This window comes from Teleopsis dalmanni, chromosome 1, assembly GCF_002237135.1.
Source record: "Teleopsis dalmanni isolate 2A chromosome 1, ASM223713v2, whole genome shotgun sequence".
Classification (NCBI taxonomy): domain Eukaryota; kingdom Metazoa; phylum Arthropoda; class Insecta; order Diptera; family Diopsidae; genus Teleopsis; species Teleopsis dalmanni.
The window spans coordinates 33,524,561-33,542,869 of record NC_051846.1 but is presented as its reverse complement, the minus strand read 5'-3'; the positions used below and the strand labels follow the sequence as shown (position 1 = coordinate 33,542,869).

At 28.1% G+C, this 18,309-nt stretch overlaps 1 protein-coding gene across 2 annotated transcripts; it reads left to right on the top strand.

Annotated features, from left to right (window-relative positions):
* The first annotated feature begins 1,916 nt into the window (after positions 1-1,916).
* On the top strand, positions 1,917-15,845 carry LOC119665866 (protein rhomboid). Of its 2 annotated transcripts, none has more exons than XM_038075122.1 (5): positions 1,917-1,945; positions 11,717-11,947; positions 14,846-15,110; positions 15,185-15,331; positions 15,414-15,845. In XM_038075122.1, the coding sequence occupies exons 1-5, from the start codon at positions 1,940-1,942 to the stop codon at positions 15,716-15,718; spliced, it is 954 nt and encodes a 317-aa protein (XP_037931050.1). In that variant the 5' UTR covers positions 1,917-1,939; the 3' UTR covers positions 15,719-15,845. The 2 variants fall into 2 exon arrangements, with proteins under 2 accessions (XP_037931050.1, XP_037931053.1); XM_038075125.1 differs by lacking the exon at positions 1,917-1,945 and adding an exon at positions 2,065-2,187.
* Positions 15,846-18,309: the final 2,464 nt, after the last annotated feature.

Sequence of the window (18,309 nt, the reverse complement as noted above, 5' to 3'; positions counted from 1 at the left end):
TAGTAATTGTTATGTTCCTTATCATTGTTTGCTTTTAAATGACTGACAATTCAATTCCAAGAATCAGAGAAAATCGGAAGTAATTTTTAGATATGTCGGAAATGATTTGAAATCAAATAATTAATAAATATTTAGTCAAATATTGTCAGATTTAAAAAAAATAAAATAATCAATGAAACCACCTTACATAGATGGTTAATAAATACTACTGATAAAAAAAAATCATTCAGTAGAGATACAATATTTGAAGGTAGTGATAGTATTATATCTTGTTTGTTGCTAGTTTGTTGACTTAATAGTTTAAATATCCTAACCTCAAGGACCAAAATAGTTATTAATTTATAAAAAAATTCATTAGTCTTATTCTTTAGCTTTCTACATAAAAGTCAAAATATAAAAATTAATTTATAAAAATACAGATAAAATTATTAATTAAAATAATTATTAAATAAAAAATATATACTCTGTAGAACTCCTTATATCTTTTGTCAGTGAGATCACTGGCGTTTTATTTTTAAATTGGGCCAGATTTTAAATTATATTTGATTTTCAAAAATAAGTTGCACAAGAGTTTTATTTTTGACTACAAAAAATAATAATAATTTTTGAGTTTTTGTTTTTTAGATTTAGATTCGAAAAGTAGTGAACTACAACAACAAAAATTATTTTTATATTATTTTATTTAATTGAATTTTTGGCTGACCATACAGCTGTCTTGAGTATTGCTAAATACCGCTATCAGTACCATTATACCATTATCAGTGGTCTTGGAATTATTTTTTATATTTAATTGTTCGTAAATAATTTTTTGAGACTGCAAGTACCAAAGTTTGAACTCGCATCCTGCGAAATTTGAAGCTCAGAGTCAATATTCATTGGGCAATTTAACCAAAACTGTACTTGACTTGTATGTTCGCACTTTGAAGTTTTGTTAATTTGCTGTGAAAATTCATTAACAAATTTAATTGCTGTATTATATTAGAAGAATTAGAGATAGAAGTACATATAATGTTTCCCAATCGCTTCCTCTAACATAGGAGATTATTAGGCATCATTTATAATATTGTTAAGTTATTTAAAAAAATTTATAAAATGCCTATTTAAAAAATTTAAAAATCAATTTGAGTTTAATTAAAGTTACTTACATATTATGTATGTATATATATTTATTAAAATAAGTATTATAATATAAATATAAGTAATTTTAATTAATATTCCTATAATTTTTTTTTTTGGTACTTTATTAGAAGGCATTCGCAAATACCTCATTATCATTCGTAAATATTGACATTAAATATAATATTGTAAATATAATGACATTAATCAAATAAGCAACAAATAAAAATGTATATATACAACGTATCATATGTGTATATGTATACATACATAGCACACACAACATAATATGTTGCCTCTGTATTTAGTACACAAAGTCTTAGCAACAATAAATGTTTATACATTTCATGCAACATTTCCTTAAGCTAAGTTAAATAGCCTTTCAAAATGATTGAACTTGTAACTTTTTAATAAACATAAGAGTAATCATTTAAAAATTTTACATATAGTACATAAATGATAATAATATAATAAATTATATATATTTTCTTTGTTCGAAGAAAGTACTTATAAGATTTAAATAACTTGGGCTTAATAGGAGAGTAATAAAAATTTTTGACTATAAATATGTACCCATTGAAGTAAATGATTACTTACATATGTATGTGTGTAGTTAAATAATTGGATTTAAATGTCACTAATTATTGTAAAAATATTTATTACATTTTGCGTTCAAATATGAATCAATTAAAACTATCCATTTTCTTGTAGAGATGCAATTTAACACAAATAAAACTCTACACTTGTAGAATATTAGTTTAATTTTGGCGGATCTTTCTTAGTTTTGAGAATTTCGGCAACAGGCGACGTGTTAGCACTGTTGATGTCGGTAAAGGGTATTTGTTTCTGTAGTTGCTGTGTAGTTGCTTCAATAAGAAGAATTAATATCAAATACATTAAAATAAATAAAAAACAATTTATGTTGTTATTACTGTTGTAACAAAATAATTGTATTAAAGAAGTGTGTCTTATATTAAAATAATAAATAAAATCATAACTAAAAGTGGATGTTATATTTCTTTTGCTTTAAAATGTGTATTAACATACATAAAGTAAATTAATATAAGATTTGTAAGTTAATTGAAAATTGTTTATTAAAAGCATTATTCATAAAAAAGTGTTTCAAACATATAAGCTGTATTTACAGGCAATCACGGTAAAAAAAATACCAACAACACTGCGTACAATGCAGTCGACAGTATTCAGTGTAATCAATGAGACGTTATAGTGGTAACCGTTACAAAAACAAAAACTGTTTCACAGTTCTCATTTCCATTGAAATTTTTTTTTTGTATTTAACTGACTTTTTGCACATTTCAGAGTTGCCAATTCATTTTTTTGGCGCTTTAAAATAGTTTTTTGTGCAGTTAATTTCTTTTAGTGATTGATTACATTTGTTGAATGGAATTAAAAGTTAAAAGTTAATTTGTAGTAATTGTATTTATTTTCAAAATATATTTATGTTGTATTTTATTTAATGAATGGCATTAATAAATATTAGTTAATAAGAATTATATCAAATGACAATTAATCGCAAACTACTGTCGCTGCTGCTGCCCACTATAATTTATGTATGAGTGGGGGATTAGTTAATGTATAAATTAGTTCAGTTCAAGTAGTTTTTACTATTTTTATTATAATTGTTTTTTGTTTTTATTTATTTGTTTTTTTTTTTTTTTTTGGTAGCATATTGTGTCGCACATAAAATATTCTGCACTATTACGGACTACGCTCAGAATTTAATTTAAACAAGATTTATTATTGTCGTCGCTTATAATTATTCCGTGCTGAGTAAACAGTACTGTTAGTGTTGTTGTTGGTGGTTCTATTATTAAAAGTCTTCTTTAAGAGATTTCAACGTCTTAGAAAATAGTAGTTATGCACAAACACACAAAAGCCTTGTTAAATGACACGAAAGTGCCACAGGAAATAGCAATTTGCCTGGTTAACTTCTCATCTGAATAATTTGTGGTTTTCACTGTACGCTTAATAGTATTTTTAACGTTGTAATGGCTTTGTTTTCTGAATGAGCTTTACTAGTTTAGTAACATTAATTAATTACAATTTTTATTTTCCGCTATGATTTTTGTTGCTTTGCTATTGTTTTAGTGGCAAAATAATTTTTCCAAATTTTTTTTTCTTATTTTTTTTTCTTATTTTGTTTTATTTTTTTCTCATTTTTTCTCATTTTTTTTATTTTTTTGCAAGGTTTAATTACTAACATTTGCTTAGGCTTTTTTTCGTTTGTTGGTTTCTTTACGCAAAACATTAATTATAGTTTTTCTTGAATTTATTTTTTAAATGGTTTAAATTATATTTACCATGCTCCGTTAAATTTTATGCCTTCAAATTTTATGTGTATGAATTAGATAATATTAAAAGATTAAAATACATTATTTTTAATTTATGTGAATTTCAATAAAATTAAATTTTCTCATTGTATTTTTCTTTACCAAATATTTGGCAGCTTCAGCAAATTCCTCAAAGTAGAAAACTCCTAACAAATGAATTTTTTTCCTTGAGAAAACCATATTGTAACATCAATCGCACAATTTATACAGAAGTCTCAATTGAGGTCACAAAACCTATTCAGTCATGTGCATCAATATAGATCTCTCTATCGAACAATGATCTGCAATGACGAACGTGAGCCAAGAATGGCGTATACAAGAGATGTTAAAGTAGTCCTTAACAAAAAGTCTTGATAATCTTGGCACTCAAATAGGATATAATCTGGTTTTACTAATAAACTTGATGTTATAATTTTTTTTAAGTTGTTTGTGATCAACCTAACAAATTCCTCAAAGTAGAAATCTCATAAGAAATTAACTTCTTTTCTGGAGAAAATTAGATCCGAACACCATCATCCGAACAATACATATAACCAAATGTATAGAAAAATTTATATTTATTAATCAATGGTGTGCAATAACGAATATTAGATTAACATATAAAAGAGAGGTTAGGGGTTTATAGCAAAGAGTCTTGGCACTGTGAAACCAATTTGATTACCACCTAGTTTCAATGAGATTTTTAATGATTTGTGTTTGATCAGCTTTTTAAATTAGTTTGTGTAAAAATCTACTAAAACTTTTTTATAGAGAGAACTGAATTATAACATCATCCTAATAACTTCTACAAAAGGCTATACTAACGTCACCCAACCTATTCATTCATGAGCGTATCTATCAAACAATAATCTGTCATAACGAACGTAAGCCGCATGTGATGGTAGAAGGGATCTTTTGTGGTTCTAATAAACACAATGTTGGCACTTAAATAGGCATTGGTCTCGCTATGATACAATTACAGCAAATCAATTTAACCTAATAATTTTTCCGAAAATGATCGGGTCTACGCTCCGGAGTCACTAGTCGCCAGCGACGACCAAGTGCCGTTCAACATCCCTCAAAGGGACTAAATAAGCAGGTCGCAGCGGGTTACAACAGCAAACTAATAATCTTGTTAAGTATATGTGGTCAACTTAGTGAATTTCGCAAAGTAGAAATCTTGTAAGAAGTTGACTTTTTTTCTGTAGAAAAACATATGTTAAAATTATTCGAGCAACTTGTACAGAACCATTTACTGAGGTCATTCAACCTATTTAGTCAGTTGTATACCTGTAAAAAAGTGATCTAAAATTACGAACACTAGCCGGAGGTGTCGTTTAAAAAGGAGCTGTGATTTTTCTAACAGACTTCTTAGTATTTAAATACGCATTGCACTCGTTGTAAAGAACATGACAGGATACAATTTAGTCTCAATAATAAACTTAACTTTATAATTCTTAAAAAGTTATCTATGGTCAGCTCAGCTAATTGGTCAAAGTTAAAATCTTTTGTCTGAGAATTATTTTGAAACATTTAATTAAATGTTTTTATATGATATTTAGAATAGTTTTACACTAGAAAGGAATTTAGGTTCCCTCTTAAATGAGTCTCTGTATAAGCAGCTTTAAGTAAAATTACTATGTTTGAATTTAGAGAAGTGTTTGTTCTTTTGTGGTTTATTTTCAACCAGTTTTCATGGAAGAACCTAACAAGGCTCTTAATTTATTTTGGTATCTTAAAGAATGTTGTCTATGCATGATATAATGCTAATTAATTCAATTTAGCTTCTTAGTTCACTACATAATAATTGTAATAAATATATTTAAATTCATATAAGTTAAATAAACTTTGTTGAATCTTTAAATAGCACGGCCTAATTTATTTTATAGGTATTTATTTATATTTTTTATTTTCAGCAAATATTTTCATATTTTTTTTTATTAATACTTTATGTATATTTATTTGGCTGAACTGGTTGATGTCAAGATACTAGTATGAATAAACATTTGGGTCCTAGGTGATACAGTGATACAGTGAAATTTTGAAATTTGATTTAAATATTTTAAAAATTATTTAAATCAAATATTTCGTTTCTCATCCTTTCAGGCATTTACTAATTCTGCTCACTTGATTGACTTTACATTTCACAAATCCACAATTTCAATATAAATTCAATTATTAACAGCTTATTAACTTGAAACAATATTGCAGAATTTTTCCAAACTATTAACTCCAGATTTTAATTTAATGTTCGCAAAAAAAGTAAACTCATTTTTGGTTCCAACAAATACCAAATACCAAATCCTAAATTGCTGAAATTGCTTTTATTTTTTGATATGATTTTCCACAATTGCAGAACATCTACGATGTAATAAAATAGAAAATTTATGTGTTAATATATGTGTGTACGTACTAATTTTAATTGGTTCAATTGTACATTCATGAAAAGTATAAAATAAAATTTTAAATTTAATATAAATATAAAATGTTTCATTTTATAGAACACGAGATTTGAGGAGGATTAATTGTCTTAACTCATCTCTATTATATGTTAGTTATTCCTATTACTATATATGGGTAAAGCTGTTCTGAAGTTCTCTTTACTTTGACTATCTATCCTAGGTTTGATATTTTTATTTTATTGAATTTTTGTTATTAGTTTTTGAGTTGCTACGTTGAGAATATTTCAAAGTTGATTTTTTTTTAAGAATTTTAACTTTCATATTGATCGTTATATTTAGCATATTTCTAACGTATAGTTCTATACTAATTCTTATTAGGCGTACTTCTATTTTTATACTAAATCTTTGCTTTTCCAGTTTATTTTTATAAATCTATATACATAAAAGAAAGTCGTGTCAGTTAGACCACTTATAAGTCAAGAACGGCTGGAGCGATTTTAATTATCTTTGATTTGTTGGAATCGTCTCCGCTCCGAATAGCAGAATACATTATAAAATATTGTAAAAATCCACTAATTTTAGCAAAAATAATAAATTTGTAAATGCTGTTTCAAACTGTTGACAATTCGACAGTTTGAGTGATATTGATTTCTTTTTAAAGTTTTTTTTTCAAATATTTCAAATATTTCAAATTTCAAATTTCAAATATAATAAATAAATATGAGCTGAAAGTATTGATATGTTTGTTTTGTGCGAGTGCCAGATTCACCATCATATTAAATCATTGCAATCTGTTGAAGATGCACAACATAAATTCTTGCAAATATATGGGCAATATGATCGAACAACTTGAACGGCGTCAAGAGATCAACACAGCAATGAAAATAGCAGTTCTTCAAGATCTGTAGCAACTACTTCATGAACATCATGCATTGGTCAGGCTGTTCAAGACAGCGCTGGAGCGCATGCCACATGATAACTACAAAGTTGTGATCAGAGCGGATAAACGACCAGCAGAAACACATTAACGCAAATTTAACGCTCCAACAATAGATTAAGTTGCAATCCTGATCGTTGGAGAAAACTTGAACACACGTGATATTGTGCTTACACGTCGCGATACTGGGCAACAGCAACAAGTATGTGAAACATACCGCTTTTGGCAAGAAGATGATGGATATCACTTCAATATAAAAATGATAAACCCATTGAATGGTGGGTATCAACATCATAGTTTTCAATTAAGAATAAAGATGTGAGTCTTACTTCTAAGATACTAATTTTACTGTTTTTAAATCAGGTGAGGAAACTACCAAGAAAATTAGTTCGTGTAATCCAAAATGGAAAGAAATTGTTTAAATGCTGCTTCCTGGACAGACATCAAGTGATCGGCACAACATCACTGCACGTGTATTCAAGCACAAAATTCGATCGCTGATGAATCTAAAATTTAATACAACATTCATTGACTGTTACGCGGTACGAAGTTCGCGGGGTCACCTAGTTATACATAATTATATCTAAAACGATAATTTCACAACGCGAGTTATTTTTCTTCCTGCGAAAAGGTCAATATCTCTAGCCAATTCTTTAAATATTTTTCATTATTTTTAATTGTGTATTGTTATATATGCATTTACTATTTCTATTTCTATCCTATCCTATTACTTATATCTTATTTTTTAGAAAGATACTTATGGTTTTGTTCCTCTTTACAGATTTCGTTTCGTATAATAGCAAGTTATGTTACTAAACGCTTGACAAACAGACATTTGAATATAATATTACAGTACATTTTCATGATATGGTTATTTTCTTATAATGAAAATAAAGTAGATACAATTTTTAGTTGTGAAGTGTCTGTTTAATCCCTACAATAGTGAAAACAATTTTACGACTAAAGCATGCTTACTCTGAGTCATATGTGTCGACTTTCTGACGAGCGTCAATTTCGATGGACTGGTTAAATAATTAGCGTTAAATTTTATAAAATCAAAATACCGGAATTATCGTAACTATCCGCTATTTACACAAAAAATATTCGTCTCGTTACACAAAATAAAGAGTGCGCATCTTCGAAACCCTAATTGCATTTCAATCACATCCCATAAAAACTAGTTTAATTTTTATTGTAGTAAATTGCGTTATCAAAACTTTAAGATTTGATCGCAAATATTATTTCACTTCCAACAGTGGAAGTGCGGTTTATGCTAATAAACAAAAATTAAGTGTCACAGCTGCTTGATAATTAACATTTATGTTATGAGCAGTGCAACCAATACATAAAAAGACTCTCCTCTTGTAGTAAATTGCTTCAACCAATCTCTAAATGATCACAAAAATTATTTTACTCCCAATAGAAGTGTGGTATATACTAATGAACATAAATTAAGCGGACAGTCCAACCAGTATATAGAAAAATACATGGTTTTATTTCTTAAAGTAAATTGATTCGCTTAATCTCTAGATTATCATACAAATTATTTTACTCCCAACATTGGAGGTGTGGTTTATGTCAATAAACACAATTTAAGCGTTGCAGCTACGTTATGTAGCATAAGGTAAGCAGCATTTACCTTATGAAAAGCACAACCAATACACAAAAAATATGTTGTAAATTTTTTTTTAGCAAATATGTAGATAATTACAAATACCATTTCACTTTCAACAATGGAAGTGTGGTATATGCCAATAAACGCAAATTAAGTCTCGCAACTGCCTTTCTGATCACATCCTTTATATTTAATTTGTAAAAAGTAAGTTGATAACTTAGTTAGTTTATGAACTGAAATAATCCTTTATATAGTAAATTGTTACCAAGATGTCTTCATTTGTATCCATGATAACAAGGGGATTATTTTATATTTAACTTTTTGACTTTTTAACTTTAAAAATTATGTTATAATTTCATTTGAGTTTTACACTAAACTCATTTGTTTTTAAGTGTATGTAGAGCTCACTTCCTTAAATTAAAACATCCTTAAATTTCCATTAAATCCTTTGGGAGTTGTATTTGCAGTTATTAACACCACTTTTTCATATTTCTTCACATTTAATGTTACTACACACCCACCTTTCTAGCCTGTGGGCGCCAAAGTTCAACAAACTTTTCCTGGAAATTAAACCGGCAACCTCAGGGGGTTGGGTAAAAATTTACTGACTAGAAGCTAACATTTTCCGTTGTTGTCGTTCTTTTTTTTTCTTTTATTTTTTTATTTTTTTTTTTTTTTGATATGTGGTTTTGCTTACGTCTTTGGGGTCAAGTACGTGTTTTGATGTGAGAATTTGCATTTTTTGTATAGTTTTTCCTTTTTATTTAATTTTTTCAGTTTTGCTGCATAATTAAGGAACCTTTTTCTTGTTGAAGCGCAAATTTTTACAATTATAATTGTTGAACAATTTAATTGTCGACGTTTAAAACAATTCGCAAATTCTTGTGGTTCCCCTTTTCCTTGGAAATTGCATGTGTCAGGCATTTAACCTGAAACGAAAAAAAACTGAACAAAAATTATGAAAACATAAAAAGTTGCATTTAATGCATTTCAAATATGTTTATAAGTACATAAATGCAGTTTGAAAATGTTTAAAAAGAATTATTTAACATATTCTTATATATTCATGTATTACTTGTATAATAATTATAAACAAATTGCGTTAACATATAAAAAAGTATGAATTATATGCCATACTTCTTTTTTATTGCTTGTTAGATCTTAGATTTATGCTCGAGTAATAAGTATTTTTTAAAAATCGTTTAAAAATAATTTTATAACATATTTTGTAATAATTTTATGGTAGATATTAAATTACATATTTATTATAATAACAAAATGTGTAAGTAGGGGAATATTACGATTTTTATTGCAATTTTTTGAAGATATTAGTAACAGCTTTGAAACTTTTCTTTAACTAATAGAGCTAATAAAAAATATAATTGCAAGATAGATATTTAATCTAAGAGATAAAATTGCATTATAATATTGTATTAAGGGTAGTGAGGGAATTGTAGAAATTAATAATACTGTTTGTATTTTGAGATCCTCAGAATTCAAAGAGCGCCTAACCAGCCATCACTTTGATACCCTTTTATAAAAATCTTAACTGATCCTTAGAATAAGGATCTGAGGATAAAAACCATCCTCAGCAGTTGATAAAGGAAATTATTTTTATAAAATCTTCGTTTGGCATGTCTGTCAAGCTCAATTGTTCGTAGACATTCTTTAGTGCAATATTTCAATCTTGCCAGGCCCAGGTATTTGCAAAGTAAGTGTTTAGTGGTGTCTTTCTTCTCTTCCTATATGTAGCTCTTGCATTTTTGTATATTATTTTCTATTACACTAAGATTTTAAAGAAATAAATAAAAATAATAAAATTAAAATTTTAAACCAAAAACTTTTAGGTGTGATAATTCGTGTAGTTCCACCATCTGTGATGGAGCATGGCAAACAGAAAATTCAAAGTGGTGTCAAAATACCATAAGAAGGGAAAGCGAAGAATAATTAATTGAAAATAAATTCAGTAATTAAATAATAATGGATGTTATAAAATTTAACAAAGGTGGATGTGGGTAAGAGGTTTATTGAAACTGACTGGATCCATGTTAAGCAATGATGTCACCTTAAGAGGACAATTTGTATAGTATGTGCTGTTAGACAATTATACCAAACATTTTTGGTGTAGAGTAGAGATAACTTATAAATTTCAAGTAGATGGAATCACGCGTCATATGTAACCTTTTAGCATATGGCTATACTCAGATTTAAATTGACTTCTTAGCATTGTTGCTTCTTTTTATTTGCCGTTCTGGAAGATGCTAACCAGGAGAGTATTAAAACTGAACTGCTATACATTCATGTCAGCAAGGAGTTGGGCTATTTGAATATATATTTGAAAAAGTACTTAGATAACAGTTGATTACCTTCTTTTATAGGTTAATTTAATTTGTATCGATGATTCAAAGGCATCCATTCAGGCTTATAGGCCCATTTTGTTACCGTATAAGGTAAAACTCAGAAGTTTAAAATAACCTTGAACCTTTGCCAAATGCTTATATCTTATAATGGTATTTAAGGGGTGGTCTTGTGGTTGACTAATATCCTCAAAAAAAGGTCGCTAGAGTGGTAAAATGGCACTGCGCTTGTGTTGGACAAGAACGAAGTAGATGGGACACTCTTCTAGCAGAGTGTCCTAATTTGCAATGACCTGTGACTGAACTTAACCCTAGGTTGATATCTCTACGGGGCATGTTAATGAGAGTCCTGTATTCTTTTTTAATGGTATGCGTGCAACTTTAATACAGATGCCTATATATCGTTGAGTCTTCCTATCTTTTATTGAAAAGTTCAGCACAGAAAGAGTTCAGTAATAATTTGCATGATGTCAGCGATATGCCTAGATTGTATAGGTGTTCCGAGTGATTTCTTAAACCACCTCGTCTGCTTTGCAGTTGTCGAAAATATCCCTATGACCTGGAACTTAGGTCATTGGGTTCCATGACCTGCGTTGACATCTCGTTTAGAGATGTGTAGCAGTCAAAAATCGTCCTAGCTGTAAGTTGGACTGAATACGTTCTTTTATAAAGAAAAAGATCGTACGAATAATGTCCATAAACCATTCCGGACAGTATTCTACGTAACGTTAGTTTTTGCAGCTGTGAGGTGTGTATTGTGATGAGGTGTGTATTGTGATGAGGTATTGCACCCTTCAAAAATTTGCTAAAAAGGTTTTCTATTATTATTGTATTTAAATATGGAAATGCAGAAGACTTGTTACTTGTGTAAAAGTACGTCACATTCAATTAAATTTATAAAAATAGATTATGATAATTGTAAAGCATAATTAAATGTTTTTATTTTTATTCTTTTACAGATGAGTGGAAAACGTTCGCGTAGCTTTAAGTGTGCTGTTCATCATCGTGATCGTGAAGTTTGTTCTGAAAATGATTTTCATTTAGTATTGGAGGAGCCGCCGTTCTTTAAAAAAATGGTTCATGTTATAGCGATGGAAGTGTTGCCCGAAGAGCGTGATCGAAAATATTACGCTGATCGTTATTCATGTTGTCCACCGCCGTTTTTTATAGTTCTTATGACATTCATAGAGGTAAGCGAATGGCACGTTCACTCGTTTATGGATATCATTACGAGCATGAGGCGTGTAATGAATGCATTTATTAAATAATAAACGTTTGTATAATAACCCCAAAAGCGGTAGCACTTTGATGTACTTCTTATATATTATGGAATAATAATAGAAATAGAAATTTTTACTAAGGTAGTACAAAATTTTTATTAAAAATTTTTATTATTTGTTAATATGCAAAAATATGTAAAAGTTGTACATAAAAAAAACATATTAAATCGCTATAAAAATTTTATATTTGCTGTTGTAATAAATTTGACAAATGTGGTAAACGTTACATGGTACATGGATTAAGTAAATATTTATTAAAACGGTAATATATTTTATATTGATTAGGTATATTTGCTTGTATAAATCAGATATATATTCCTATGTATATTAGTAAACATATGCTTATATATATTCTTTTATGTATTATTATATATGTTATTATATATATTATTAAGTATATTATTTATATGTATTATTATAAATATTATTATATATATTATTAAATATATTATTATATATATTCTTATATATATCATATATCTTTGATTATTATTTTCAAAGCTTTTAATAAATAGTCGATTTACACCCACTTTAATGCGTGCATAAATAAAATATTTAATTTAATATTCAGTAGTAGTTCATTATCCTTTTAAATATATTCTACACTCCAGCGTTGATATTAAGTATTTTTTCTACCATATTAAGTTCTGTTATTTATGCTTATTTAAACAGTTTTGTATCCACTCATGTCGAGAAAATTTTTGTTAAATATTTCGCATAGCAATTATCAGACGCGACAGAAAGTCTCGTCGTTCGCTAAAAGTTTAACTGAAGGGTCTGCAGAAAATCGATTATGAATTTTTGATTATTTAACAAAAACATTAAATTGTTTGAAATATTATATTTGAAATATAAGTAAAGTTAAATATTTCTGTTATCGGAACTCAAGTATATTTATGCCCTTCACACACAAAGTGTGAAGTGTTTTTAACAAAACTAATTGATTTAGCAATACTATTAGATTTATTTTTATCTGTTTATTGGTTTCACTAGTCCTTTAGTTTTTGAAATAATCATATAAAAACTTCCATCTATAAAAATTTGACCATTTAAATAATAATGATAAGGATAATAAAAGAAAGATTATAAGTTATCTATTTTGTTTGAAATTCGATATTTTTAAAGAACATTCCAATCATTTAAGAATGATACGTTCATCCGATTACCATTACTAATAGGTGGTACTATGGACTTAAAACGCAATTCAGATGTAAAACTCTCTCTCAACCGACATAACTTACACTCTTTAAGTCGCTTATTCTACCTATACTTCTGTATTGCGAAGAAGCATGGACTGTATCACGAAATGATGTGGTAGCACTTGGGAGTATTTGAACAAAAACTTTTCGTTAGATCTCGTAGAGATCTGCAAGCTTTGCTAGCTTGGACAAGTCATTAAAATAAATAGCTCTTCAACAAATAAGCTATTTAAAGCGACAGTTAAAGAATGATTTAGGGGAGTCTTAAAGGAGTACTGTATCTTGCTGTTCGATATTGTTCCCGCAAAATATGTTTCAGTTGTGACAATCACTTCTGCATTAAAGCCAACTCTCTTTGATTTGAGTGTTTTTTTTAAGGTACAAAAATAAGTATTAGGCGCTGAGAGTTGATCTAAATTGGAATTTCGTCATTCTTGTCATCTCGACTTTTGACAAGTTGCATTTTTTAGTGACAAAACTAGAGGACTATTTTTTTCGTTTCTAGCTTTGAATACATCGATAACACTATATAACTAGTGTCCACATTTAAATTTTTTTCCTTTCACATTATAATTTGTTATTAAAATACTAAGTGCATCCTAAAATGCGTACGGGGATCAAAAGTTTACTAGCTCCCTTTTAGTTTTAGGTATGGGCGGTTGCTCTCAATCAGCAGACGGCTGATTGATCTCAAGAGTTAGCGGCTATATTTATTCCATTGTCAGATATCAGTTAAAAAATTCTTTTATTTTGCGCTGAAACAATTCCAATAAGTAGTCGAAGCAAACGCTTTATTAATTTCAAACACTGCGTTTATATCATCAAATGTGCCTGCTGTGTTTATATTTCCTTCCAATATCTTTGAAGGATCACCTATCTGCCTAAACTTCACTTGACAGCGATTTCGTTATAATCTCATTAAAGGATTTGCTTTATTGACGCATATAGCCTTGATAGGTATCCTCATTACAAGTACCTGGTTTTAAAATGTATTATTGCATCATATATATAAAGGTTATTATTCAGATTATAGCTACAGTTATTAAACCAACCCTGAGGAAGATTTCAAAAAAACTTCGAAGCGTAGTTGATACTAAAATAAAAAAAATATATTAATTATTATAACTTTATGTTTAAATTTGAAATGTTTTGTTCACTTAAGTCTATTTAAATACATTAATTCAAAACGTTCTGTTTATTTTGGAATGTATCTTGTACGTTACAATTTTAAATGATTCAAAAAATAGTTGCTTCAAACTGGTCAAACGTCTTAAAAAGTTTAGACTAGTTGTAGGTCGTTCTGTTCTTAACAAACAAGTACATCAAAACACAATTTATTTATACTATTCCACAAAGATAAATAATCTTTGTAATTTATTTAAACACTGCCCTTGAAAATGTGTAAGCAATTAAAATCGTAGTTCCAATTAATGAAAACCGTGCGTTCCTGGACATCCAAATAATTTATACGACCGCTTTTGGTTCTGCAAGAAGGAAAATGAATGCGATGGAGAAATCGTTAAATAAATTGCGTTGCCTTTGATTTTATTCTTAGTTTAATTAGAATTTATTTGACCTAATTTATTTATGTAACAATTTTTATTTGCAGTTGGCATTCTTTGCATACCACACACTCAACACTGGTGAAGCGGAACCTGCTGGTCCGGTTCCAACCGATTCCCTCTTTATATACCGTCCTGATAAGCGTCATGAAGTGTGGCGTTTTATATTTTACATGGTCCTACATGCCGGTTGGTTTCATCTTGGCTTTAATTTATGCATACAACTACTGTTCGGTCTGCCACTGGAAATGGTGCACGGTTCAGGGCGTATCGCTTGCATTTATTTGGCGGGTGTGTTGGCTGGCTCATTAGGTAGAATTTATGATTTTATTTTTTTCTATGTAAAATGACACTTATTAATTAATATACGGATACATTCCTTATAGGCACTAGCATATTTGATCCTGAAGTGTGCCTGGTTGGTGCCAGTGGTGGCGTGTACGCCTTGCTAGCAGCACATTTAGCGAATGTCATGATAAACTATCATCAAATGCGCTATGGAATTTTTCGTCTAGTCACAATCTTAATATTTGGTTTGTATTCCCATTTATTGCATTTATAATTTATTTATTTGATTTAAATAATTTTTAAACCATTTCTGTTTTTTATTTGCAGCTTCATGCGATTTTGGTTTTGCGATATATGTGCGCTATGCTGACGAAAATCCTTTGAGCCCGTCCGTATCGTATGTGGCGCACTTGACTGGTGCACTGGCTGGTCTGACTATTGGTTTGTTGGTTTTGAAAAACTTCGAACAAAAGCTCCATGAGCAGTTATTGTGGTGGATCGCTTTAGGGGTGTACTCGGCGTGCACCATATTCGCCATCGTCTTTAATGTTTTGAATAGCAGTGTTATGCAGAGCTTCAAGGTTGAAAACGTTTACGCTACAGAAACGTTTTACAATGATTTCCAAGTATGATGAAAAGTTAATGTACCAAATGTGGTAATCCTTTGTTGCCTTTTTTGTTCCTCGCTTTACATTAATGTTTTTGTTAATAGTTTTTTTTTATTTTAATATTTAAGAGCGAATATTTTTCTAGTTCTGTAGTGTGTATATAAATTATATATATATATATATATGTATATATATGAATATCTATATATATATTAAGTTTGTATTATATTTCAAGTTCATAGTTTTATACTTTGTAAAAAATATTCAGGTTTTAGTTTTAAGTTTGTAAATAATTATTTTTTATTTTTGTTTATGATTATTTGGTATTAATAAATACGTTTTTGTAAATTTTCATTTTTTACAATTACATATAAAATTGATTATATCTTTTTGTTTAATTAACAAAAGTGCAATATTACAATATTGATAATATTAAAGACACCCCAATAAGACTTATGCTATATATGTGTATGTATAGTCTATAAATATAGAATTAAATTTTTGAAAAATGAACGTAAGTTACAAGTACAAAAAATAAAACATTACGTATTCAATACAATATTATGTATTCTAAATGAATTGTAAATTTAAAGTATTATTATATTTAAATTTATTGCGTTAAAAGTGTCATAATACCAGTTTCTTTTCTAATAATTTTATATAATAATTGTGTTTATAAAATATTATTTGACAACGGATCTAAAAGATAAGCCTATCAGAGCAAAAGTTCCCTTCGCGTTTATATAAATCAATCCTGAAAACTATAAAGAAGATATATTGAAAGGAAACATTGATATATATACAATCTGTTAAAAGTATTTGGAATTTATAATTTGAAAAACACGAGTAAACAATGTTACATTTAGGAAAAATTGTTTAATAAGTCAATTCCACTAAGCAACGTACTCGAGTGACATGGCCATCTGTGAATTTTTTTTATTCTTAAAGTTAAAATTACACAACTTCGGGTAGGGAAAGAATATAGATGTATCCTTTCAACACAGGGTTCATTTAATAGTTTATATAAATTATGTTGAGCACTGGCTGTTTTCGTTTGAATTTCAACTTAATAGGGCAACGCCACCTTTTCAATTTACTAGTATGACTTAGTTACTTGAGTAAATGAAGTTCAAAATTTTTATATTTATTTGCATTTTTTATGAAAGTGTTGAATGAATAAAAAGATATAAAAATTTTAAATATGTAACATATATAAAAAACTACATTTTATATAAATTTATGATTTGTGTAACTTTTCTGCTTTTTCGTAAGTTTGGTTCGAGGAGTTTTCGATATTTATATTATAGAATATGTTACTAAATCGTATATATTCTCCCATTAAAATATTACCCACTTGCTGATTATATATTTAAGAACAATCTGTATATTTCTCGGTTCAGAGGTTTCGTTCTTGGTTGGTGGTAATAATTATCGATAATTGATATTTTTTTCCGGAATATATTACTCAAGCGTGCATATTCTTTTGTTATAATCTTAACATTCTGTTATTTATATATTTGAAAAAATGAATACATTTGAAACCAGGCCTTCGAACCGGAACCGAACTGAAAAAAACCGAAATTTTTGTCAGAGTGGAAAACGACACCGAACCGATATATTTTTTCGATGCCATAATTAAAACTATTTTTTTTTTTGCAGAATTAGTTAATAAGTATATTATCTTATTTTGTTTATAGGTATATTTTAAATCCAGAAGCACTTAAGTCAACTGAAAATTTCATTAGTAAGTACTTTTTCTTCTTCTTACTGCGCTATTTGAAAATATATTTGTGAGATATATAAAGAGAAGTTTCTCTCTACAAAAAAAGTTTGCTTTGTTTTGTACGTAAATCCTCGATACTGGATAAAATTAATTCCCTTACAACACCTAATGATAATCTTTTTGGATTTGTAGTTTGGACATTTGAAATAGCTGTGAAAACTATTTCAATACCGTAAGGTCCTCATAAATGTAGTACAAGTCAAATTAGGTTTTTATAATCTTATACGTGAATATTGTTTTTATTTTAGGATAATAAAATATTATCCGTTATTTTCTATTTGTTGTTAACTGTAATATCCTGATAAATGCGAAGAAGATTACTAAGCTATTGAGATTCGGATCTTTGAATATAGACTTTCTGTATTCTAATTTATTGTGTGTTGATTAAGAACATTAGGTACTATTTTCGAAGAGGTACCCAGTAAGCAATGTCATGAGCTTATCTTATTAAATACTTACATTGGATATTAACCTATGGCAACCATTAAAAGATAAAACTTTATTAAGAACTTTCTTGAAGATATAAATGTTTATAAATGTATAAATGTTTATAAATATTGTATATAAATGTATTAATTTTTAACGCAATAAACGCAATAAATTTAAATAAACAATTAATCAAAAAAAAAAAATATACATAAATCTTTAGTATTATTTTAAAAATAAAAAATTAAGGCAAATATAAAATAATGTATTTAAAAAACTCAAAAAAGTTAAACAACTAAGCACACTGCCAGTCCATAGCTTTTATTTTAAATAAATTAAAGACATTAAGAATTTTAAATTATATTTAAATATTTTATATAAAGTAAAAAAATTAAAACTATGAAAG

Coding starts and splice junctions, on each gene's coding strand:
- LOC119665866 (XM_038075122.1), top strand. Junction 11,948..14,845: donor TTCTTATGACATTCATAGAG/GTAAGCGAATGG, acceptor TTTTATTTGCAG/TTGGCATTCTTTGCATACCA. Junction 15,332..15,413: donor AGTCACAATCTTAATATTTG/GTTTGTATTCCC, acceptor TTTTATTTGCAG/CTTCATGCGATTTTGGTTTT.